At 59.2% G+C, this 24496-nt stretch overlaps 5 protein-coding genes across 11 annotated transcripts in view; 3 read left to right on the forward strand and 2 right to left on the reverse strand.

The window, feature by feature from the left end:
* The window catches only part of USE1 (unconventional SNARE in the ER 1), a 24601-nt gene continuing 105 nt past the window's right edge, over positions 1 to 24496 (forward strand). The window contains exons 1-8 of one of the 2 annotated variants that reach the window (XR_004984069.2): positions 1 to 156; positions 683 to 732; positions 897 to 975; positions 1062 to 1214; positions 1936 to 1948; positions 2347 to 2374; positions 2656 to 2824; positions 3060 to 3304. Coding sequence is in view for 1 of the 2 variants with exons in the window: in XM_036416033.2 (XP_036271926.1) it covers positions 55 to 156; positions 683 to 732; positions 897 to 975; positions 1062 to 1214; positions 1936 to 1948; positions 2347 to 2374; positions 2656 to 2824; positions 3060 to 3242 (777 nt within the window). In the remaining variant the exon portion in view is untranslated. Of the gene's footprint in view, positions 157 to 682; positions 733 to 896; positions 976 to 1061; positions 1215 to 1935; positions 1949 to 2346; positions 2375 to 2655; positions 2825 to 3059; positions 3372 to 24496 lie in introns of those variants that run through there. The other variant, XM_036416033.2, reaches the window with a different exon arrangement.
* Positions 6889 to 24496, forward strand: part of OCEL1 (occludin/ELL domain containing 1) — a 21705-nt gene continuing 4097 nt past the window's right edge. Inside the window, exons 1-7 of one of the 6 annotated variants that reach the window (XM_036416034.2) lie at positions 6889 to 7036; positions 7393 to 7569; positions 7658 to 7848; positions 8051 to 8219; positions 8453 to 8506; positions 8914 to 9041; positions 15856 to 15866. In XM_036416034.2, the coding sequence (XP_036271927.1) occupies positions 7492 to 7569; positions 7658 to 7848; positions 8051 to 8219; positions 8453 to 8506; positions 8914 to 9036 (615 nt within the window). In that variant the 5' untranslated portion in view covers positions 6889 to 7036; positions 7393 to 7491 and the 3' untranslated portion in view covers positions 9037 to 9041; positions 15856 to 15866. Of the gene's footprint in view, positions 7037 to 7392; positions 7570 to 7657; positions 7849 to 8050; positions 8220 to 8452; positions 8626 to 8856; positions 9303 to 15855; positions 15867 to 24496 lie in introns of those variants that run through there. The other 5 variants (XR_004984070.2, XM_036416037.2, XM_036416035.2 and 2 more) reach the window with 5 other exon arrangements.
* On the reverse strand, positions 10472 to 19861 carry NR2F6 (nuclear receptor subfamily 2 group F member 6). Its single transcript, XM_036416029.2, has 4 exons — positions 18877 to 19861; positions 14954 to 15048; positions 12215 to 12775; positions 10472 to 11220 (listed from the first exon to the last, which is right to left on the reverse strand). Exons 1-4 carry the CDS (start codon positions 19158 to 19160, stop codon positions 10946 to 10948), a joined length of 1215 nt encoding a protein of 404 aa, XP_036271922.1. The 5' UTR covers positions 19161 to 19861; the 3' UTR covers positions 10472 to 10945.
* LOC123651431 (translation initiation factor IF-2-like) lies at positions 19639 to 22753 on the forward strand. Its single transcript, XM_045573592.1, has 2 exons — positions 19639 to 20404; positions 20653 to 22753. The coding sequence occupies exons 1-2, from the start codon at positions 19639 to 19641 to the stop codon at positions 20847 to 20849; spliced, it is 963 nt and encodes a 320-aa protein (XP_045429548.1). The 3' UTR covers positions 20850 to 22753.
* USHBP1 (USH1 protein network component harmonin binding protein 1) overlaps positions 23224 to 24496 on the reverse strand; it is a 9657-nt gene continuing 8384 nt past the window's right edge. The window contains exons 10-12 of the mRNA XM_036416025.2: positions 24055 to 24158; positions 23717 to 23839; positions 23224 to 23474 (exon numbers count right to left, since the gene is read on the reverse strand). Of these exons, the coding sequence (XP_036271918.1) occupies positions 23285 to 23474; positions 23717 to 23839; positions 24055 to 24158 (417 nt within the window). The 3' untranslated portion in view covers positions 23224 to 23284. The remainder of the gene's footprint in view (positions 23475 to 23716; positions 23840 to 24054; positions 24159 to 24496) is intronic.

Raw genomic sequence — 24496 nt, forward strand, 5'->3', positions numbered from 1 at the left:
GGGCGGAAGGGGCGTGGCGGCGCCGGCGGAAGGGGCGGGCACCGCCGGTCGGTGATGGCAGCGTCCAGGCTGGAGCTGAACCTGGTGCGGCTGCTGTGCCGCTGCGAGGCGATGGCAGCAGAGAAGCGGGACGCGGACGAATGGCGTCTAGAGAAGGTGCGGGGCCCTGCACTGCCGCTTGGAGCTCGGCTCTCTCAGGGAGGGGCCCGGGGCTGGCAGCCGGGCCCGCCCCCCACCTGCCGCCCTGGCCACGCCCCTGCGGTGGGCGCCGCCACGTCCACCCGCTTCGTCCACCTCGTCCCTGGGGCTCAGCGGGCCCCGCCTCCTGGATAATGGCCCCTTCCTTTGTCCATCCCCTAACCCCTCCTTGGCTCTGCCCCCTTCGAGCAAGATGGGGAGGAATAGCCGAAACCGGTTTGGCTCAGTGGATAGAGCGTCAGCCTGCGGACTCAAGGGTCCCAGGTTCGATTCAGGTCAAGGGCATGTACCTCGGTTTTTGGCACATCCCCAGTGCGGGGTGTGCAGGAGGCAGTTGATCGATGTTTCTCTCTCATCAATTTTTCTGATTTTCTATTCCTCTCCCTTTCTGTAAAAAAATCAATAAAATAGGTATTAAATATATAAATAAATAAAAGATGGGGAGGAATGGGGGTGCCGCCTGACACCCACTCTTCCTCCCCAGTACTTGGGAGCCCTCGAGGACATGCTGCAGGCCCTGAAAGCCCAGACAAGGTGAGTGCAGGTGGCCAGAAGGGCTTCATGTCGGAGGGCAGAGGTTGGGGGGGGGGGGGGGTGCAGGGTCTGTAGGGGGACCCCTAGGCTCCAGTCCTTGCTGGGACCTGTCTCTGAACTGGGGACAGCGGACAGGTTTTCTCTTTTTGCATCTCGCCATCCAGCAAACCGGTCTCTGAAGTGATCAATGAGTATTCCCGCAAGGTTGACTTTCTGAAGGGGATGCTGCAGGCGGAGAAGCTGGTGAGCGCAGGAACCTCTGCTTTCTCAGCTTTCTCGGCCCTCAGCCGGCTCTCCTGAGTCCCCAGGACCTGTTCCCTCTTCCGTAGGCGTCCTCCTCCGAGAAGGCACTAGCCAACCAGTTCCTGGCCCCCGGCCGAGTGCCAACCACTGCCAGGGAGCGGGTGCCCGCCACCAAGACGGTCCATCTGCAGTCACGGGCACGCTACACCAGCGAGATGCGGAGTGAGCTGCTGGGCACGGTAGGGCGCCCTCCCTGGGGAACCCTTCCGTCGGGGACTGGAGTTCGGTGCCTGAGGGTCGCCAGAACAAGAAAGACTATCAGATAGAGGGACTCTAGGAGCCTGTGTCCTAGGCCAGAAAACAAGGCCTCCCAACAGAGGGTCTTTCTGGTCAGGGTTTTGCTAGAGGAGGAGGAATTTGGTCTGTGGCAAAAGGCGCACGTGTCTGGTTAAGCCACAGAGTTGGCCCAGTGCAAGCTTTGGCTCCTGGCTTGCCCCCTGCCACAGACAGACAACTTTTTCATCTGTAAAATAGGATGACAGAGAACTTTCCGTGGATCAGCTAACCCAGTGGTCGGCAAACTGGGGCTCTCGAGCCGCAGGCGGCTCTTTGGCCCTTGAGTGTGGCTCTTCCACGTGCGGGCATGCACGTGCATGTGCAGTGCGATTGGAACTTCGTGGCCCATTCGCAGAAGTCGGTTTTCGGCTCTCAATAGAAATTTCAATCATTGTTCTGTTGATATTTGGCTTTGTTGACTAATGAATGAGTTTGCCGACCACTGAGCTAAACCGTTCAGAACTTGAGCTGTAGTTATTATTAGTTAATAGTTAAGGAAACTGAGGGTCAGAGGTCGTGGGACTTGCCCGGGGCCCTAAGGATACAGAGGTTGTGAGAGCAGAAAGGACGGGTTTGGGGGCATGACAAGGTAGGTGACCTCCTGCCTGTCCCTTTTTCCCACAGGACTCTGCTGGAGGTGAGGTGCTCTGAGCAGAACCGGACTCAGGTCCCAACTGCCTGGGACATAACATGTGACCTTGCTGCTCCCCATCCCTTGTGCCTCATCTGGCTCCTCCACAGCCCAGGGAGTGTCCCTGGGGGCATTACCAAGTCATGTCTGGAGGGGGCAGCTGGGACAGGGGAAGTGGTCCCCAGAGGAAACCAGGGGGAGGGGTGTGGGGGGAGGGGAAGCCCAGATGGGGGCGAGGAAAACATCCCAGACAAAAGGACATTTGAGCTAGAGCTTTGAGGGGTGATCAGGAGCCTGCTGGGAGGCAGACAGGTTGGGAAAGGGTGTATGTGTAGCAGACCCATCCCAGGTGATGGTCAGGAAACCAGAATGCAGAGAACCAGTCCTCTCCTCTTCTCTTCCAGAGCCCAAGCCGGATGTGAGGAAGAGAACGTGAGTGTCCTCAGCCCTTGGGCAGCACTGGGGGGAGCAGGGCTGGACAAAATCTTGGGCCACTGAGGAGCCACCACAAGCGTCTCAGTGACCCATCAGACGCCACTTGTGGGAATGCTTTACCCAGAAGCCAAAGCGAAGAAGGGGAAACAGTCCCAAGTGGGGCAGCGACTGGAGCCATAACCTCTGGGTTCCCTGAGAACATGTTTGTCTCTTCCCCCACCTCCCCCTCCACCCCACCCCCATCTCATGTTTCCCTGTCCACCCGTGTGTGGGGTCAGTGGGGTGGCAGGTCCCAGGGATGAGAAGCAGTCGGCAGCCGAGCTAGACCTCGTCCTGCAGCAGCACCAGAACCTCCAGGAGAAGCTGGCAGAAGAAATGCTGGGCCTGGCCCGGAGCCTTAAAACCAACACACTGGCCGCCCAGAGTGTCATCAAGAAGGACAACCAGGTGTGAGGACTGTGGGCACTGTGCCGACTCCCCCTACCGCCCTGGGACATCGGAGGAGGTTTCCCCGGAGAGGGGCACTGTGGCTGGGACTTGGCTGGATAAACACAAATCGGGTAGCAGACAAGATTCCCAGCTGAGGAAACGGCACCAGCCAGGGCCAAGAGGTGCTGACTTGCCCCAGGGCGGTAGGGAGAGTCCACACTGACCCCAGTCCTTTTTATACCCTCCCCCGTAGACCCTGTCGCACTCACTCAAGATGGCCGACCAGAACCTGGAGAAGCTGAAGACAGAATCCGAACGGCTGGAGCAGCACGCACAGAAATCCGTCAACTGGCTGCTCTGGGCGATGCTTATCATCGTCTGCTTCATTTTCATCAGCATGATCCTCTTCATCCGAATCATGCCCAAACTCAAATAGACACCCGCCTGGCCCACGCTGGTTAGGCTCAGTGGATAGCGCATCGGCCTGCGGACTGAAGGGCCCGGGTTTGATTCCATGCCCGGGTTGCAGGCTCAATTCCCAGTAGGGGGCATGCAGGAGGCAGGCAGCTAATCAGTGATTCTCATCATTGATATTTCTCTCTCCCTCTCCCTTCCCCTCTAAAATCAATAAAAATATTGTATATTTAAAAATAAAAAGGCCCGGACTGGCCAACCCTTCCTGTTTTGACTGCCCTCCACCCCTCTCCAGAGGTACCCTTTAGGTGGACAAGATGGGTAGGCCTTTGGAGGCTCCCGAGAGTCACAAAGACTACATGAGCAGAAGGGGGAGAAGATTAGGTTGGGGACAGGGGTAGTGACTCAACCTCCCTGTACCAGTAGGGGATGTGCAAGAGGCAGCTGGTAGATGATTCTCTCTCATCGATGTTTCTAACTCTTCCTCTCTGAAAAAAATCAATAAAATATATATAAAAGGCTAATATGCAAATTGTCCCCTCGACCAGGAGTTCGACCAGCAGTCAGGCCGGCCAACCACCCATGTCCCCTCCCCCTGGCCAGGCTGACCGGACCCCACCCATGCACGAATTCATGCACTGGGCCTCTAATACACACACACAAACACACTGAGTGGCCAGATCGTTATTTATGGGATATGGAAGCCAAAGGCCTGTTCGAACACCTTTGCTGTCTGCAGTTACCAAGATAAAACATTATTCCAATTCGCACTGGAACACAAAGATTGGACAGTCGAGCATTGGGAAAATGTCATGTGGTCCGATGAATCACGTTTCCAGTTGCATCATGCAGATGGCAGAGTGAGAATTTTGTGGAAACAGCATGAAAGCATGCACCCACGTGCATAAGTACAACCCTTGAAGCAGGTGGGGGCAGTGATATGGTTTGGGGCATGTTTTCCTGCCATGATTTGCGCCCTTTAATTCGTGTGGAACAATGTCAGAATAGTACAACATACCTAAATATCGTTGCTGATCAAGTTCATCCTGTCATGTTGATGGCGTATCCCAATGGAGATGGCTTCTTCCAACAAGACAATGCGCCATGCCACGGTGCTCGTATTGTGCAGGAGTGGGTTCAAGGACATGAGGGAGACTATACCTTTCTTAGGTGCCCGCACAATCACCAGATCTCAATCCAATTGAGCATTTGTGGGACAAAGTTAAAAGAGCCATCAGGCAGCTGGTTCCATAACCATCAAATCTCACAGAACTGGGCAGTGCTGCTCATCAGGCATGGTGTCAGATTCCTCGCATCACCTTTCAACATCTCCTGGAATCAATGCCAAGAAGAATCACCGCAGTATGAAGGCAAAAGGTGGCCCAAGAAAGTACTGATGGGGTGGTCATAATTATCTGGCCACTCAGAGTGTCAGAGTGGTCAGATTATGATGCATTTAGAGATCATATTAATTATACACACACACACACACACACACACACGAGTGGCCAGATTATTATGCATTTAGAGATCATACTAATAAACATATTAAACGAGACTCATGCCTGAGACCCAAGAGTGGTTCGGTGTTAGGGAGTCTGTAAACAGCCACAAGAATACATCAGGAGACAAAACCAGAGTAAGCCCTAACCAGTGTGGCTCAGTGGATAGAGCATTGGCCTGCAGACTCAGGGGGCTCAGGTTCGATTCCGGCCAAGGGCATGTACCTTGGTTGTGGGCACGTCCCCAGTGGGGGGGGGTGCAGAAGGCAGCTGATTGATGTTTCTCTGTCGTTGATATTTCTAACTCTCTCTCTTTCTCCCTTCCTCTCTGTAAAAAATCAATAAAATATATTTAAAAAAAACAACAACAAGGTGAAATGGTACTTTGTACTGTTGCTGAACAGTATACAAAATAGTATACAAAGTAAGGAGGAGATTTTTTATTTTTTTCCTCATCCCATTGGAAAACCTCGAGGCAAAGGCAGCGTTGAGTTTAATGGGTAAATAATGAAAGTTGTGCCATCACTGTGAAGCGGTGGGGATGCCCACGGCCCATCCACCTCCCCAATGATTTAACGTTGTCAGGAGGAGTCCAATGTAACTGGACAAGGAAATACATGAGACTGAAAAATTAGGAAAGAGGCAAAATAGTTACAGATGATATAGCAGTGTTTCCCAAACTTTTGACATATGTGTACCCCTTCTATAATTTTCGTAATGCCGAGTACCCCTCATACTCATGAGAACGTAGAATTAGGCGCAGCTAAGCACGGTGCAGTGCATATCCCCACCAAACTCCGGTGCAACACGTACCCCCACCAAACTCTCCCCGTACCCCTGGGGGTACGCGTACCACACTTTGGGAAACACTGAACTATAGGAAAGACAAAAGCTATTTTGTATTTTTGCTTATTTAATTTTTAATGAATGAATTGGAGTGACATTGGTTAATAAAATTATATAGGTTTTAAGGGTACAATTCTATAATACATCATCTGTATATTGTATTGTGTTCACCACCCCAAGTCAAGTCTCCTTCCATCATCATTTATTTATTTTTTTTACTATGTTTTTATTGGTTTTTAGAGAGAGGATGGGAAAGAGAGAAAAACATCACTGTGAGAGAAACATTGATCACCTGCCTCCTGCTTGCCTGCTCCTGAAGATCAAGCCCACAACACAGGCTTGTCTGGGAATTGAACCCTTGACCTTTTGGTGCGTGGCGTAATGCTTAACCAACTGAGCTACAATGGCCAGGGCTCCTTCCCTCACCATTTTAAAAAGCTATTTTAATGAGAGAATTCAATAAACTAACAAGGGATTTCATGAATATTTAAATTAGTTTCCTACAGTGGGTGGAGGTGGAAGAGAGCATGGGAGGGATAAATGGTGATGGGGAAAAGATAAGATAAATGAAAAAAATAATAAAACAAATTCATTTCCATTTATAACAGCATCAAAGAAGATACACTACCTGGTTAAACTAACTTCCCTGTTATAGGAAGAGCTACTAAAAAATCAAGACAAAAAAGATTTGCAGAAAATAAGTAAAGAAATACAAATGATTTCTAAATTTTTTCACTTACCAGATTAAGCGAGATTTAAATCTGAAAATACATTTGCAGAAAACCGTGCTAACATCAGTGTGGCAAAGGTTTGGGGAAAACCACTGTTTCATTGCTGGTTCTAATAGAACAACCTCATCGAAAAACAACTTGACAGGATCTTTCCAAATTAAAACACAGAGGTCTCTGCCTTCCAGGGGCAATTCCGCTTCCTGGCATACCTGGCCAAAGGAATGTGCACGTGAATATTCTTTGCAGTATTGTCTGTAGTGAGGGAAATATTTGTATTTGAAATATTTGTCATTGAAATAGGATCGCCCCAGAAAAACACAACTAAATGCTGCCTCTGAGCGGATGTGACATTCACGTTTGCCCTATGCATCTTTTCTATTGTTTGAACTTTATAAATATACCGCTAGTTATTTAAATGTTTTATAAATATAATTTCTTGGTAAACAGATGGGTGCAAGTTCGCCAAAGCCACCTGTTTTCAGAAGAGAAAACTGAGGCTCAGAGAGGGTGCCTCGCCGGCCCCGAACACATGGCAGGCGGGTCTTCCTAGGGCTGGAAATCCCTTCCCGCGTCGCCAGGCCCCGCCCCCTCGCCACAAGCCCCGCCCCGCCCGCAAGCCCCGCCCCCGCCCGGCGGAGCGCCCCCACCAGTTGGGTCCAACCCGCAGTTAAGGCATAATTCGTCCTCGGGCTGCGCAGAGAGGGGACCCAAGCCCCGAGCTCCGGACGCTGGGACAGGTGACTCCGGGCGGGAGCGGGCGCTCGGTCGGGGGGGTAGCCCGGGCGGGGGTCCCCGGGGTCTCCTCGGGGGCGGTGTCAGCGGACTCCGGGCGCCGCAGCGGGCGAGCCCGGGGCAGCGCGGGGATTGACCCCAGCCGGCCCCGCCGCGCGCGCCGGCGTCAGGCTCATTTGCATAGCGCCTTTCCGGGTTCCGCAGGCGGAGCGCTCTGAGGACCAATCGTGTGCGTCTATGCAAATCAGCGGCGCTGGGGCTCGCCCCGGGGCTGGGAGTTGGCTGTCACAGGTTCCTCTCGGCGGGTCCTGCAGCGGGTCCTGCAGCGGCGCCCCCTTCAGGTGCCTCCTTCCGTTCACAGGCCGCCCGCAGACCACCCCCGCCCCGTGCGGGCCACCACGCCCCCCGCAGGACCCGCCCGTCGGCCTCGGGGCGCCCCAGCGGCTCCTTCCCGAGGTCCATGCCCACCCGGGAGCCCCCCCACGCCCACGGCTCCCGGGGGGACCTGCAGTTCCGCCCGCCTGGCCCAGGGCCTCCGGTAAGTCTGAGCTGGAGGAAGGTCCCCAGGCCGAGCCTAGGCAGGGGATGCATTACCCCCAGTTTAAAGGATCCCAGCTTCCCCACAGCCTGGTTCATTTGGAACCAGCGTCCGCTGTTCTCTGTGCCAACCGCAGCCAGGAGCTCACAGGGCACGGCCCAAGAAGATCGTATTTGAGGATGAACTGCCCTCCCGGCCCCGCCCCGGCACCAAGAAGCCTGTTGAATCCATCCCTGGGGAGCATATGCCTAGGCCCCACCCGGTGCCCGACTATGAGCTGTGAGTGTCCATGTGGTTGCCGATGTCTGGGGACAGTGAAGGGGCAGAGTTTGGGGCCTTGACAAGTGAGTAAATAAGAGAAAAAGGACATTTTGAGCAGTGAGCCCAGCATGAGCAGAGAAAAACTTACACTGATTGGGGGAAAGGCAGGGATTCTTTACACTCACCCTCTGCCCTGCTCTCCACACTCCCCTCCCCCCAGCAGTAAGTACCCGCCAGTGAGCAGTGAGAGGGAACGGAGCTGCTACGCCGCGGTGTTCCAGGACCAGTATTCCGAGTTCTTGGAGCTCCAGCAGGAGTTGCGCTCCACACAGGCTAAGCTCCAGCAGCTGGAAGCCCTGCTGACCTCACTGCCCCCACCCCACAGCCAGGTCAGCAACCAGGTGGAAACCCTTGCCCCACAGCCCTTCCGGGCGGCCAGACCCTGGCTTTCAGCACACCCCCTGGGTCTAGATCTCCAAACCCTGCCTTCTCCAGCCTGGGCTGGCACCACATCCCTAAAGTGCTCCCTAAATGGGTCACTGGGTCTCTCTGAGCCTCAGTTTCCCCATCTCTCCTTGGGTCCAGCACTCCCTCAGTCCCCCTCCTCCCTCTCTCCACACAGAAGGAGGCTCAGGTAGCCGCCAGAGTCTGGAGAGAATTTGAGAAGAAGCGGACGGTGAGTCAGGGCCTCCTGAATCCCACAGCCTGGCCTTTGCTCCCCTAACACTCCCTTAAGTGCCCAGTTCCACAGAACGAAAGCCGTGGCTCAGAGAGGAAAAGCAAAGGGCCAAGCAGGCCAAAACCGGTTTGGGTCAATAGATAGAGCGTCAGCCTGCAGACTGAAAGGTCCCGGGTTCGATTCTGGTCAGGAGCATGTACCTTGGTTGCAGGCACATCCCCAGTAGGGGGTGTGCAAGAGGCAGCTGATCGATGATTCTCTCTCATCGATGTTTCTCTCTATCCCTCTCTCTTCCTCTCTTTAAAAAATCAATAAAATATATTAAAAAAAAAAAAAAGGTCAAGCAGCTTGAGGGCCACAGGCCAGACTACCATAAGGACTTCCCTGCTTCTCGTCCTACCCAGGACCCCGGCTTTCTGGACAAACAGGCTCGCTGCCGTTACCTGAAGGGAAAACTGAGGCACCTCAAGGCGCAGATCCAGAAATTCGACAACCGAGAAGACAGCGAGGGCTCTGTGTACTTCTGAGCATCTTGTCTGTCTGGTGGGAGGAGGGCCGGTCCCACTTGCCCTCACTCCTCTTTCTACCTCCCAGGCTTAGTTCCTGCTCTGTCCTGGCCTAGGGTAGCCTTCCCTGGCTGCAAATGCCTCAGGCTCTGAGGCTTTGTCCTGATGACCCCCTGTTCCAGGAATTCTTCCCAGGACCCTAGCCCTGACCCCATGGGGACCCTAGATCTCAGCTCACCCGCAGGTCCTGTCTCCAATCCCAATGGAATAAACATTTCTCAAATATATACTATGCTTAACACTCTGTTGTCACCAAAAAAATTGTTCTCCCATGTTGCAGAGGGGGAAAATGAAGGTTCTGAGACAAGGCCCATGTTCAGGGTCTCCCAAGTGTGGTATGACCCCTCATCTGTTCAGGAGGCTCCCTCTCCTCAGAGCCTCCAGCGGTCCGTTCTGGGGGAAAAGTGAGGGGCCAGGAGTTTCCACAGGTCCAGTAATGGAGGCAAAGGACCTTAGACTAGACGTAGGGGTGTCGAACTCAATCAGAGAAGGGGCCAAAATCTAAAATCCAGCCTAAATCGAGGCCGAATGGTTTACTGAACAGTCATAAACTGTCATTGTGATGGAAACGCAGCGGAGTGCAGTGATGACAGCGCGGTGCGGGCCACATTGCAAGGCCTGGCAGGACGGATTTGGCCCGCGGGCCTTGTGTTTGACACATGTGATGTCTTGCTGGGGTAGCCTTCTACAGAACGCATGGGATGTAATGCTGGGGACCACCTGAAGGGGGCAGGCGCAGCCAGGATCCTACAGGAGGCCCTGAGGCCAACCAAATAAATGGGTCCCTGCAATTTTCCACTTGTGAGCACTGCAAGCTGAACAGTGATTGCCGCTGGGCACTGTTTTACCCAGGGATACAGGGTCCAAGACGCCATGATTAAGGGCTGGCCAAAGAACAGTGAGGTGTTGGGTCCAGGGCATGAACCCATGAGGCTCACTCTCTGAAGCCAGAGTCTGAGTTTTACCTGAGCATCTGCTCGGCTTAACTCCTATAGACTCACTGGCTGACCTCAGCCCCTCCCAACCCCAGACCGGCTCCCTACAACAGGGTCCAACACAAAGAGCAAGTAGGGCTACTGTTAGGCTGTGGGTTTTCCAGGCGGTGGGAGTGGGTGTCCATCGTAGGCTGCCTTCCCCTCAAAAGATGACAGAGCCCTGGCCAGTATGGTTCGGTGGTTAGAGCACCAGCCCATGCACCAAAGGACTGTGGACTCAATTCCCAGTCAAGGGCATGTACCTGGGTTGCAGGTTCAATCCCCAGCCCCAGTTGGGGTACATGTGGGAGGCAACCAATGGATCACATGCATCTCTCTCCCTCCCTCCCTCACCTCTTCCCTCCCTCCCTTCCACTTTTCTAAAAATCAACAGGGGGGCGGGGGAGAGATGACAATCTTTGTTTGCAGGTAGGAAATGCCTTTATTATTGGCCTTGATTCATTCACTATGTAGTGTCCAACGTGGATCACATATCCAGAAGAAGCCGCCTGGTACCCGCAACTCCTTCCTGGCTCCGGCTGGCCCTCCCGCCGACACCAGGCCTCTGCCCCTCACAGTGGGGAAGCCAACCCACCATCCACGAGTTCCTGCCGGAGGCACTGAGGGACGGACCGTCCCAGGATCAGAACCTCAGCTCTTCCCCCATCTTGGCCAGGAGGTTCTGTGGAGGACAAGGCCAGAGCCTGGACAATCAGTCACTTTTTGGTTTCATGATCATTTAAAAAACAGAAAAGACAAACATTTCACAGTCTTTAAAAAATAGGAGTCTGAGGAGACAGGCTGGAGTCCTCTGTCTGGGCAGTCCGCCCCCGGAGGCTCAGCAGCCACGTCCCTTGAGGTCTGAAGACCCGGCCCCGGAGCCGGGTCCTGTCCAGTCACTGGCCCGAGCCGTAGGGCCAGTTGAAGGTACTTCCGGACAGCAGCATGTCTCGAATCAGCGTCTCTATGGGCGTCTTGCCCACCAGGCGCATGAAGAACAGCTGGGAGATGAGGGAGGCGGGGACGGCTCGCAGGGCGGGGAGCCGCAGCAGCAGGCGTCCGAAGCGCTGGGGCTGGGACGGGTACTGGGCCCGCACGTACTCGGTGAGCGCCACCTGCGCCTTCTCCTGCAGGCTCTCCACGTGCGCCGGGTCTGAAAGGCCACAGGCATCTGGAAGGACAAGGGCAAGGTCAGGGGGGGCAGGACATGGCGGGCACAGGGCCCCGGGGGTGACTGGGGCACCAGTGGGGATGTGGATGTGGAGGGAGAGGGGCATTCAGGACCTGGGTCACAAATGGGGGTATCTAAGGCAGTGGTGGCTCTCAAAAAATACGGAGGTAGCCTCTTCTGAGGACAGTAACACAAGGGTGCAGGCAATGGTACCTCATAACAGAGGCCTTGTCAGGGAGACAAGTTCTATTCAAGTTCAAGGGAAAGGGGGGACTGGGAAGGGGCCGTGGGGAGGAAGGCAAGGTCCGCAGGGGCCTGGGGCTTGAGTAAATGTGACAGTGTCTAGATGGGGCCCCTTAAAGGTGGGGGGTGGAGTCTTAGGGAAGAAGGAAGGCAGAGCTGTATATTTCACATGAGCGCCACCTCCCGAATGGCCTGGATCCGGTTCCTGCACCCCTGGCCCCAAGAGACACCCAGTGGGGTCTGGGTCCTTCCTGGTACAGAGGCAGCGGTGCCACCAGGCCCTTAGGTGGGGCTTTGGCGGCTGGATGGTCACACCTGGCAGGGAGAGCACTAGGACAGCCTTGCCCCTCCCAAATGGGAAGGCCCTCAAAGCCACGCCCTTCCCAATCCAGTCAGCCCTGGGGGCTGCCCTAGGAGCGGACTGGGGACTCTGGGTCAGAGGTCTGGAGTCACAGAAACCAGGTATCGGGCCTCTTTGATGAAGGGATGGAGAGTGGGAGGGGGGGTGTCACAGGGAGCCCAAAAATCAGGAAGAGAGGCTGTGGAGCCAGTTCAGACCCAGCCTGGGGTCTGGGGGCCAGTCAGAGTTCTTAGGGAGCCCTGGGATCTGGGGTTGGGGCATCAGGGTCCCACACCACCTCTGTCACCTCCTCCACGGCCCCATTCCGCACTCACAGCGGGCACAGGCCGCAGGCTGGCAGGCAGGGCATCAGGGAGTGAAGGGTCCCCCCGCCCCCGGGGCTCATCTTACCAGGTGTGAACAGCGCAATGGCCTTGAGGCAGCCATATTCTGCGGAGTCCACCTGCAGGCGGCCCAGCTTGTCCACCTGCTCCTGGAAGGCGCGCACCTGGTCCATGAAGGCCACGGCGCGCTCGGCGGCCATGGGCGCGGCGTGCAGCCCCGCGGCGGCCAGCAGCGGCGCGGTGTGCAGCGGCAGCGCGGCCTGCGCGGCGTTGAGCACGAACAGCTCGCTCCAGCTCAGGCGCAGCAGCGCCACCTGGTCGGCCACGGGCAGGTCGGGGAAGAAGGGCGCGTGGCGCGCCCACTCCACGGTGCTGAAGAGCAGCCGCGCCGCCAGCTCGCACACGTTGTCGATCCCCAGCACGGCGCCCGAGGAGCCGCCGCCGAAGCGCCCCGCGGCTGCCGGGTAGGGCTCGGCGCGCAGCAGCTGCGCGATCAGCTCCGACACCGGCTGCCCCGGGAAGAGGTCCCCGCCGGCCACCGCGGCCGCCAGCACGGAGCCCGGGGGGCTGCCGGAGGAGGCGGCCACGGCGCCGGGCAGCGAGTGCGGGATGCGGCCACGCTGGACCGCTGGCAGGGGCGGAGATGGGCAGAGGGAGGGGAGAGGGAGAAGGGATGAGGGTTAGGAGTGGGGGAGGGATGATGGAAATGGGGAGGGGGGTGTGAAGGACAGGGGAGGGATGGGGGAGAGGGCCAGGAGGAGGAGGAGGGATGGAATAGGGGAAAGTGGATATCCAGAGAATCATGGGGGGGGGGGGGGCGGGAAGGGAGAAATAAAGGGGAAAAGACAAAGTGATCAGTTGGTTACTCACACCCTCCCTCTAAACCCCACCACACCGAGCCTTCCCCTAAAACCCCACCCCGTAGGCACACAGCTTGTTGGGAGGCCAGGGATTCCGTCCCGCAGCCTGAGCCCTTGTCCAGCCCCAATCCCACCCAACTTCCTACAGAGAAGACCGAGGGGGGCTTCCGGGTGGGAACGGGACCACGGGGTGAGGGCAAATTTCAGGCATGCCTGGCCCTCTCCCACTGGCCTGCGTGAGCTGCATTCAGGAGTCAGGGAGGCTTGACCTGTCAATCATACCCCTATCTGTCAATCATGGGAGTCCCAGAGCTGAAAATGGGGCCAGGGAGGGGATACTTTCCTAGGACTTGGGACCCTGGCCAGCTTGTCCCTAAAGCAAGTGATCTCTCCTATGGAAAGGGGATCATTTCTCTAGCTCCCAGCCCCGCCCCCAGGTCATGGCCCCCGAGAGGACCTGTCTGTCTGGGTCACTGCAGTTGCCGGAGCACTGAGAATGGAATCTCAGACAGTCCTGGGCGCACAATAAACATTACTGCCGTCAGCAGTCTTGGCGGGAGGAGGTAGAGGGCTCACTGCTGGCCTCAGCCAGTGTCCCCAGTGACCAGGCAGGTGGGAAGAGAGGCAGACTGGCCTGGGTGCCAGGCAGAGACTGCGTTAACGAGTTGGCAGGACTTGTCTTGCCACCTTCATGAACTTCTGGCCAAACTGCCATGCAGCAGATGGGGAGGGTGGTCAGGAAGGCTTCTCTGAGGAGGTGCTATCTAAGCAAACCTTAACGGAAGGGAGGGGGGAAGCCAGGCAGAAGGAAGAGCCCAGGCCAAGGCTGAGGTAGGACTGTGCTTGGCACATGAGCTGCCATTATGATGGCATCCACTCCTCAGACAGATCCGAAGCCCTGGTTTGAAGCACAGAGGGATTTTAGGTCCAATGGACAAGTGGAGGAAAATCCAAGGGGGGGAAGGAGGCAGGACAGTCACTCAGACTTAAAAGGACCAAAGGGACTGAGCAGATGGTCGGCAAACTGAGGCTCATTGAGCCACATGTGGCTCTTTGGCCCCTCAAATGTGGTTCTTTCACAAAATACCAAGGCCTGGGTAAGTCTATTTTGAAGAAGTGGCGTTAGAAGAAGTTTAAGTTTAAAAAATTGGCTCTCAAAAGAAATTTCAGTCGTTGTACTGTTGATATTTGGCTCTGTTGACTAATGAGTTTGGCAACCCCTGGTTTAAGAGACGGTTGGAGTAGCCATTCCTAGCTTCTTCTAGAAGCCCGGCAGAGAAGAAACCAACTGCAGACGAGGAAAAAACTCCACTTAAACGCAGAGAGGAACTCTTCCGCCAGGAGAGCCGGGCGGAAACTCGACACCCGGCATGGGGTTAGTTCTGTTCTAGAGCCCCAGGCTCCGGGTGGAAGTCTCTGCATTCCACTTCAATTCTCAGGGTGCAGTTCTAGGCCCAACGGCCAGCATATCTCCACCCACGGCCCCAGGGCAGAGACAAAAGGCTGGGCCTCCCTCCTGCTCCGGGGGCCAGGGGTCAGGAGGAAGGACAGGCTGCCCTTTGACTTAATCAGGCAAGTTCCTGCCTTGGGCAAACATAAAGCCGGGGTGGAGTGGGAGGGAGAGAAAGTCAAATAAAAAAATGTGTCCTTGTTCAGAGAGAGGTGGCCGGGCTAGGGGACGGGCAGGGAGGGCAGAGATGTCAGGGCCAGAGACCTGCCTCTGAGGCCAGGGATGCTGGAGAACAGCCCTACCGTGGCCCGTCAGCCCCAGCTCCTGCACAGCCACAGGCACCACGGGTAACTGGATTCCTCAAGCCCTGGGCCAAACTGAGGCCCGTGTGATCTCAGACGGTGGTAACGAGATTAGCAGGCATCAGACCCCAGAGAGGGAGTGAAGGCAGGCCATTTGTCTACCCGCTAGCTGCCCCGCCCCCGCAGAGACTCACCCTCCTTCCTCATGCCCACCCGGAAGCACTTCTTCAGGCGGCAGTATTGGCACTGGTTCCGGTGATGCTGGTCGATCTGGCAGTCACGATTAGACCTGTGGGCATGCAGAAGCCACCATGCGGGTCACCGTGACACACACATCCAGCTCCTCAAACTACCCTCTGAGCCAGCTCTGAAGGCTGTGCCTGGGAAACACTGGCACTGCACCCACCCCAGGCTGGGTAGGCAGCCCCAAAGGGGCATCAAGGTTAAGCCTGCAGGTCTACAAAGAGGAAAGCACAGCCTGGCAGACATGGCTCAGTGGTTGAGTTTTGACCTATGAACCAGGAAGTCATGATTCGATTCCTGGTCAGGGCACATGCCCAGGTTGTGGGCTCAATCCCCAGTGTGGGTGCAGGAGGCAGCCAATCAGTGATTCTCTCTCATCATTGATGTTTCTATCTCTCTGACCCTCCCCCTTCCTCTCTGAAATCAATTTAAAAAAAAAAAGAGGAAAGGACAATTGGGTGGTGACGGATGAGTAGGAGTCTATGGCAAAGTAGACCACCACACCAGGAAAGGTACTGGAACTGGGGTTTTTTAAAAAATATATTTTATTGATTTTTTACAGAGAGGAAGGGAGAGACAGATAGAGAGCTAGAAACATCGATGAGAGAAACTTCGACCAGCTGCCTCTTGCACACCCCCTACTGGGGATGTGCCCGCAACCAAGGTACATGCCCTTGACCGGAATCAAACCTGGGACCTTTCAGTCCGCAGACCGGCTTCGGCGGAACTGGGTTTTGAAGGATGAATAGTTCCCCAGGTGAATGGAAAGGCAATTATAAGCAGAGTGCAATGAGAGAAAAGGGTTGGAAATGTGAAAATATAGAGGCCTAAACAGTTTCATTTTATGTAGTCACTGACAGAGTGGTGGGGTCTTTGTCCCAGGGGTAATGTGAGAGCAGAGAAGTACGTGGTCAGGGAGCTGGGCGTTCTGAGTTGACTAACCGAGTAGAGGCCAGGCCAGGCCAGGCCAGAGCCAGCCCTCTATGGGGTCCCAGCATTATCACCCTGCACAAGGCCATCACCAATGAATGAATGAGTGAGCGAACCCCTGTCCCTGCTTTAAAACCCCACACCCACGTCTCTTCCTCTGGAAAGACCTTCCAACTCCTAACCGAGCCCAAGAAACTTCTTTCTGGGATCCTTGTTGCCTCTCCCAGGTTTGGGACAGGTGGGCGGGCCCTGTGAGGCAGGGAGCTCCCTGTCCAGAGTCAACCCCAAGCAAGAGGACTCAGGAGCCTGTCCTTCATATGTCCCCAGCATCTCTTCCCCTTGGCCTGCCCCTCTGTGAGTCTCTCCACCCTGCTCCCAGGGCTGAGCCCAGACCGAGGGGGCGGGGGGGGGGGGGGCAGGCACCCCCTAGCTTCCAGCTGAGCACCAAGTTCATCCCGAGAAAGTCAGAGTAAATCACAGAGTAAAATTAACTTTTAATGAAGTTAAAAATCAAACCCCTCTCAGCCGAACATGCAGCCCTGACCCTCCTGCAGCAACTTCTTCACGGAGACAGCAGGCCGGGTCAGGCTCGGGGAGGGCTGTCTGAGGGGCTGGGGGGAGGTGTCAGGCCGCAGCCCTCGGCCCGGCAGGGAGTGCCAGCAGCAGCTTTAGAAGAGCTGAGGCTCCGGAGAGCCAGGAGCCTGGATCCTGCAAGTGGCAGCCTCGAGCGCAGGCCTCTGCCCCTAAACAGCCCCAGCCCCCGCGGAGGCCCGGCTAGGGCGGAGGGAGCTCAGGCAGAACCAGGACAAAGCCCAGCAGGCAGGCAGTGGGAGGGTCCCAGGCAGCAGGCTGGGGGCAGCCGGCTGGAAACAGCCAAGCCTAGGGTGGGTGGGCAGGCAGGCAGGCAGGGGCCCAGCTGGGGGCCCCTGACCTCAGGGGAGGCCTGGAACCTTCTGCTTCAACTTCCCCAGCTCTGGAGTCAGGACTGCTTTCGTGGCCCTCCAGATGGGGACACGGAAAGTTTAAAGATCCTCCTAACAAGCACATGCTTGGCTCGACCCCGGGCCCAACTAAGCTTCCTCCCGGACTTCTGGCTTCCCGTTCAATTTGATTAGAGCCCTCCCTTGTCACACACCCTCACTGCTCCCTGTGGCCCTCAGTCCAGCATTGCAGGCCCACTCAGCTTCCTTCTCTCCCAGGCCTGGAGGTCTCATCTTACAACAATGCTCCCCAACCTGCCTCGGGCGTCTGCCTGGACCAAACCCTCCTGCTTTAAGGCCCATCCCACTGCTCTCCTCCAGGCAGCCTCCCTGACCCTCAGGCAGAGCCCCTTGTTCCCTCCTGGGACCCCAGACCCAGCTCTCCCGTGGGCCCAGCCCCCACTCCACAGGCTGCTGCGTCTCACTGTGCCGCCATCGGCCGGGGGAGGGCCAGGCTGGGAGCTAAGTCTCCCTGGGGGCTGACATCACACCACCCAGCATGGGCCTCAGGAAACTTCCCTGAAGGGCAGTGACTTCACCTGGTGACACAGCCCTGAGCTCCTCAAGGACCTGCCGCCCCGAACAAGGCAACTCCCACTCTCAGGGAACCTCTGGGACCTCAAAACTGCCTGCGCCCCTCCTCTGCCCTCCCCAAAGACCTGGCCAGAAAGCAGGCAGTTATTCCAGCAGCAAGAATGAGGCCAGACTGGTGGCCCAGTTAGCACTAGAGGAGGGAGGAAGCCATCCACACACACACACACACACACACACACACACACGGCCACACCAGACAAGCCCACCCCAAACCTGGGGCCAAACTCCAGGGACCCACCCAGCAAGCCTTTCCTGGAAGGACCCTGACCCCAACTTGGTCACCCTCCCTTCCCCACCCCTTAGTACCCTTTACTAAACCCCAACCGGGGCAGGTTCTCCCCTTGGGTGACCCAGAACGGACACCAGGACCTTGCTGAGCCTCAGTTTTGTGCGTATGGGGAGTGGGGCTCCCCACACTGGTTCAGCAGAGCCCAGGCATGTTCATGCAGGCTCAGAGCAGGGGCTGGTCCATGAAGTGGGGGAAATGCTCACCCAAGAGTGGTAGGAAGGGGACCAGGGCTGGGCAAAGCCCCTCTCAATTGAGACTCCACCCAGCCCAGCCCAGGTCTTCCCAGAAACGCACACCCCGGCCCTCAGTGGGGCCACCTAAGTGTCAGGGATTTTCCAGGAGCCTCAGGTCTCATCCCGCTCCAGGCTGCTGGGGCGGAGCGGCAGAGGTGCGGTCAAATCCAGCCGCCCTCCCCATCCTCCCCCGCCCCCTCCCCTCCAGCGGCGGTTTCCGGTGACCCACGGTCCAGGGTGAGCCCGGGGCGGGTGCCCACCGATAGGCCGGCCCCGCTCCCCCACAATAGGGTTCTCCACGCGAGGGCGGCCGCCCTGCCACCGGGCCTCGCTCTCATCAAGGCCTCCCTTTGGCCGGAGCGACTTTGGAAGTGATATTTGACCCCAAGGGCGCGCCGTATCGATCCCCGCGGCCGCAGACAATGGCCCCTGGACGCGCCGAGCAGCACAGTCCAAGTTCCACGTTCGATTCCCGAGGGGGTCTCTGCACGACCATTCCCAAGGGGTTAAGATCCCACCCTTGACAGCACCCCAGCCCCTCTTCCCACGGAGATGACCCCTCTCCGGGGGAAAAAAATTTTTTTTTTTTAAAGCGAGGGACGGAGGAGGAGCAGGGAACGGGGGCGGAAGACTCAAGGGGACCACCTGATGGGAGGACCTGCATCCACACTGCGCCGACTGTATACGCCACGCCAGGAATGGGATGGACAGGGGGCTGTGCCCTTATCTCGGAAGGGGGGTGGAGGCCCAGAAAGGTCAGCGCCAGGCCCAAGGTGACCGGGCAGGTCAGGGCCCAGGCCGGCGGGCCGGGCGGGTGCAGGCGGCGGGCGGGCGGGGAGGGGGCTCACCGGCAGGTGTAGCTGAGGTTGCGGCGGATGCTGCGCTTGAAGAAGCTCTTGCAGCCCTCGCAGGTGAAGACGCCGTAGTGCTTGCCGCTCGACTTGTCCCCGCACACCACGCAGTCCACCTGCAGCCCGGGCCGCTCCTCGTCGCCCGGCTCCGCGTCGCTGGCGGCGCCGGGGGGCGAGGCCGAGTCCTCCTCGGCCGCACGCGGGTAGCCGCCCGCCTTGTCCACGCCGTTCGTGTCGCCGCCGCCGCCGGGGCCGCCCCAGCCGCCGGTCACCATGGCCATAGCCCCCGGGCAGCGGGGCCGGGGCGCCCCCTCCGCGCGCCTCCCGCCGGGCACCCCTGTCGGCCCGGGGGGACCCTACCCGGTGCGCATCCGGTCCCGGCGCGCGGGGGGTACCGCCTGCACCCCCAAAAAAGTTTTTCAGCAACTTCCTGCGGCCGGTCCGCCCGCCCGGGCGGAACTGGTCGGGCCGGTTCCAGGCCAACTTTCCCACGCGTGCGCGGGGCCGGGCCCGGGGCCGGGGGGCGGGGGGGCCGCTAGCGGCGCGGGCCGGAGGCCCCGGGGACTCGCGCCCCGCCGCCCTGGGGCCCCGCCGGGGGCGCGCGGGCCATGGCTCGGCCCGGGCTGCACGCGGGGCGCCCGCCGGCCTGGCCGCCTCTCGGCCGGGTAGCTGCGGCCAACTCAGCGGGCCGCCATCCGGGCGCGGGAGGCCGGGGGGAAAGTTTGGCCGCAAGTTGCGCGGCCGCCCGCGGCGAGGGGGATGGGCGGCGGGCGCGCGCCGGGGCCGGGCGCCGCACCCCCCGGGTCGCTGGGGGCCCCCGGCGGCCGCGCGGGGCCTGCGGGGCCGCGGGCCGGCGCTTCCCGAGCTGCCGCCCCCGCCGCGGCCGCACACGCCAGGCTTGGGCCTGAGCTCGGGCCCGAGCCTCGCTCTCGCCGCCGCCGCCGCCGACCCCGTGCGCCGGCCTCGCGCTGCGGCCGGTTTGACACACGGCGTTCCATCCGCGGGGCGGCGGGCGGGGGCGGGGGCAGGGGCGCGCGCCGCGGGCTGGGGGCGGGCGCTCGTTGCCCCGGCGACGGCCGCCCTTATAAGGGCATGGGTGGCCGTGCGCGGCGCCCGGCGCCGGCGGGAGGGGCGGGGGCGGAGCGCGGGGCCGCTCGGCTGGGCCTGACCCTTCCCCTCCCGCTCCCCCTCCGCGTCCCCGCCCCGTCCGCGCCCGCTCCAGCCTTAACCCCTGCCCGGCCGCGGCCGGACCCGGGCAGCGGCCGCCCTCAGCCTTTCCGCAGCCTCGCCCGGATACCTTTCAAAGCCCTCCCCTCCGCCTCCTGTCTTGGAGGTTGCCTCGCTCCGTTGCCCTCTAGGCGCTGCTCGGAAGCCCCCATTCCCGGCACATGCAATAACGGGGGTCCGGTTGCACCCCGGGGGAGGGGGGCATGCCCGTATGCAATGCACACACTCGCGCGCTCACGCCCGGACACCCTGGGGCATTGCACGGTTGCAAAATGGATTGTGTTTGCCTCCTCTTCCAGTAAGTCGCCGCGTCCGGCCCCCTCCCGCCCAGCCTCTGCTCCGGCGAACACCTGGTGCTCGGAATATCCAGGGGGAAGGGCTGTGGGGGTGGGCGGCCGGCAGGGACGCGAGGTCAGAGGGTCCCTCGCCGGAATTTCAGGCCTCTGGGAGCAGGTCGCCCACCACCACCGCTCCGCGAGGTTAGAGGCGACAGGAATGCCCACCTCCCCTTCCCCTTTAATTTCCTTTTTGTCCTGTGCTTTATAGAGAAGGCTTGGCCAGGCGGCCGGCTGGACTGCAGATGTCTCTCCTCCCAGCTGCCTTCCGCCTGCAAAACCTCCCACAACCCCACCCAGGCCCTGGACCGGAGGCAGCCAGCACTTATTAAACACCTTTTGAATGCTCCCAGGCTGCTTCTGGCAGGAGCGGCAGGAGCCCCCAGCGCTGGGCTTGTTAACGGTTAACGTTTAACCCGCTGGAAAAGCCCTTCCTTTCACCTTTCACCTTGGAGTCCCTGAGGTCCAGTCGCCAAGCCTTTTCTCCTGCCCTGCCCTGCCCTGCCCTGCCCTGCCCTGCCCAGAGCCAGACACGAGGCCATGTGGCTGGGCTTCTGAGGGCTGCAGAGGCAGGAAAGCAGTGCCCTCTGCCCCTGGGGACAGGCACCTCCTCTCCAGAAGACATCCAAAGAAGCATCCTGGGAAGGAGGGGGTTGCTTAGAAATCTTGCAGCACTTAAAGGGTACCGAGGCCCTGGGAAGGCCAGCTCAGTCCTCCAGCTCCGGGGCTCTGGGCCTCCCAGGGTGGGCCGGGCGGGAGGAAGGTGGGGAAGGTTTCAGCAGGCACAGAGAGCAAGGACTAGGGTTAGATGAGCAAGGACTTGCCATGCGTCTAACGAGCGTGGACTTCTGCTCTGTGAGCCTTGCTGGGGAAGGAGGGGGCCTGGGTGGTTAGAGAGGACCCTTCGGTTCTGGGGCTGCCTGGAAGGTGGGGGTGCTGACTAGTTATTTGGGGTGAGGACAGGGATCCTAGTTCCCTGGCTTAGATCTATCTTCCAGGATCCTTGGTGGGAGAACAGGGGGTTCAGAAAGGGAGACGTAGAAGGGAGGGAGAGAAGGACCAGGAAAGAGAATCAGAGCGGGGCTGGGGAAGGGAGGAGGTGTGGTAGGGAGGTTTGAGAGACACGAGTCTGGGGCAGGAGGCTCAGAAGTGACTGGCTGGGGCTGGACTGGAGAGTAAGAAGATCTGCTGCAGGTCCCAGACCCTCGAGTAGGTCCAACCCCAGGCGGCTGCCCTGCCCCCTGCCCGGTAGCTCCACTGGCCACGCACCCCCTGGGGCCCCGCCTGCAAGTGGGGGTAGCTGAGGTCCAGATCCACCCCCCTGACCCCTGCCCGTGGCCCCGCGGTGACATTTGACCTTGTGGCGGCTGAGGACCAGGGACAAAGAGGTCTGGGCCCATCTGCCGCGAGGGCACCCGTGGGAACAGCCAGACCCGGCTCTGGGAGGCCTGGGAACCAGCCCCCGCCCCTCCCCCAGCGCAGACTCCTTCCCCACCCTCCACAGGTGCCCTGTCTCCTTGTGCCTCCTCCCTCACGGGCTACCAGGTGGGCCTGGGGACTAAGGTCATTCCTGGACTCTGGGGAGGTGGGGAGAAGGACACCAAGGTTGATAAGGTCGGCTCCTCTGCCCACCGCACAGGCGACATTGCCCGCCTCAGTTTCCCTGCTGTCTTCCAAGCCTGCCTGGCCCAGAGAGAGTGCTCAGGGGTCTGAAGATCAGCAGCCCCAGCACACCCCCGAGGCCTCTGTGGGTCAGGAGGACCGGGTGCAGGCCGGGCCGCTGACTCCCCCAGACCCCAGGCCTGTCTTGCCTTCCCGAGAGGCGGGCACCCACCCGACCCACCAGCACAGGTGAGGCCTGGGAAACGCCCCCGGCACCAGGCAGAGAAGGAGAACCTGGCTAATCCCCAGTTTGGGTTTCAGCAGCCGCCCGGGAGGGGACAGCTAGCTGGTAATCCCAGCCGGCTGGATCCAGCCCAGCCCTCCTTTTGCAACCCCGCCCGCCCAACCCGCCTGGAAGGGCAGGGGAGTGTGGCCTATGGAAACGAATGCTGATCGGATGCCTGTTACTAACCTGGCACTGCCACCTCCCACAGCTCCCTAGCTGCCGGAATTTACCCTCACCGAGGGCCACCCCGCTCCCAGGGCCTTGGGCTCGCATCAGCAGCAGCTCTGAGCTCCTCGGCGCCCGCAGCATAGACCCTGGGTTTCTGCTTCCAGGTCTTTAGGCCTTTGCCTGAGCTCCACATGCTTTGTATGCAAGTTCCAAGGCTGCATCTGATTCCTCCTCCCCCAGCCTGCACCCAGAGCACAAGGCCCTTCCAGCAAACATTCCACACCCGGAACCATGGGGGCCCCAGTCGCCCTGGGACTTGGGCATCTTCCTCTTGGGAGCATTTGCCAGCCAAACCTAGCATCTCCCAAGGGGGTGGGCAGGGGAAGGAGTGCCCTGCCAACCCCCCCCACACACACACACACACCTTGGACCCCTCCCTGGCTCCTGCAGACAGGTGAGAGCTGGAATTTCCGCTCTGACTATGTAACCTCATTGGCCCCTGGCTCTCCCCAGCCAGCCCTGGGGACCTGTCCCCACAGCCCAGGCTGCCTCTGGCATGACCCTGCTGACCCCGATCCTATGCCCCATGGTGCCAGGCGAAAGACACCGAGTCTCTTTCAAATGCTGGCCAACAGCCCATCAGGACCCAGGCACCCAAGCAGCCCCATCACACCAAGCCAAACACCCATCGACACGCAAAGTCAGACCACATGACGTCACTCCGGGATATTTATGACAGAGCCCGCCACCGCTGCCTGGCACATGCAGACACAGCCAGGCGCAGGCCCTACAGAAAGGTTTCCCCTGGCCCGGGCGGTGGGCGGGCTGGCCTGGGCCTCCCCAGGACTCTTGTGGTGGCTTCCAGCACGGCCAGCTCCTCTGCCTGCCTGGCCTCCATTAGTGCCACCTGCTGTTCCAGCTTCCTCCGCTGCTCTTCCTGCTTCCGCTGGGCTCCTCGGAAGGCCAGAACCAGGGCTCTGGAGGGGGGAGGGGGCTAAGCCAGGATATAGTGTCCCCCCCCCGCCCCCCGCCCCCATCCAAGGCAGGGGCTGTGTCTTCCCTGACTGGGATCCCACTGCCACTCAGAAGGGGCTGACGCAAACCAGGCACCAAGGGAGATGTCGAATGGCTTGAACCTGCAGCCCACCTTACAGGAGGGCAGCTGAAGCCCGTGAAGAGCCAGGAATGCCGCTGAGATCAGCACGGGCGCGCGACCCACCTGTGCGCCTTGCACAGATCGCTGTTCAGCTTGGCACTCTGAGCACGTCTGGCTCGCCCCTTCTTAGCCACCTGTTCCAGCTCCTCCCGGAGAAACTGCAGCTGCTCCCACAGGCCCAGGGCGCTGGTGCAGGGGTGAGGAGAGAGGGGCTCACCGCCATAGCCTGTCCTGGCTTCCTTCTGCCCTCCCACCTGCCCACGGTGTTCCTGGACACAGGTGTACACCCAGTATACCATGCTGTACACAACACCCCCACGGCTCTCACATAGGAACCACCGCCACCCTCTCAGGCCCACCCACCCCCACCCCCCCCAGCCCAGGAGGACCCAGGCACACACCGGGCGAGTGACGCTGACAGTCCCTGAGCTAGCGCCTCCGGGTCCTGCACTTTCCCCGTCTGGCCTCCGCCACTGCCCCTGCTGCCTCCAGGCACAGCGGGGCCCTGAAGGAAGCAGAGAGGAGGGACGGACGTGATACTGGTCTAGGCCAAGTGTACACTCAGTTCAAGCTGGATGTCGATGTGCAGACTGTGGCAGCCATCGTCCTTGCCCTCACAGAGCTCCCAGTCTCGTGAGAAGCCCCAATAAGGGTAAAATTACTCCTAACGAGGGAAGTAAATAACAGGTGATCGATCTCATCTGAAGGCAGTTCAGAAGGGCTTCCTGAGGGAGGTGATATTGAAACTCAGACCTGCAGGAGGTCAAGGACTTAACTAGATAAAGAAGTGGACCTGCAGGAGGTCAAGGACTTAACTAGATAAAGAAGTGAGCCTGCAGCCGA

The sequence above is a fragment of the Pipistrellus kuhlii genome, unplaced genomic scaffold (assembly GCF_014108245.1).
Source record: "Pipistrellus kuhlii isolate mPipKuh1 unplaced genomic scaffold, mPipKuh1.p scaffold_m20_p_52, whole genome shotgun sequence".
Lineage (NCBI taxonomy): Eukaryota > Metazoa > Chordata > Mammalia > Chiroptera > Vespertilionidae > Pipistrellus > Pipistrellus kuhlii.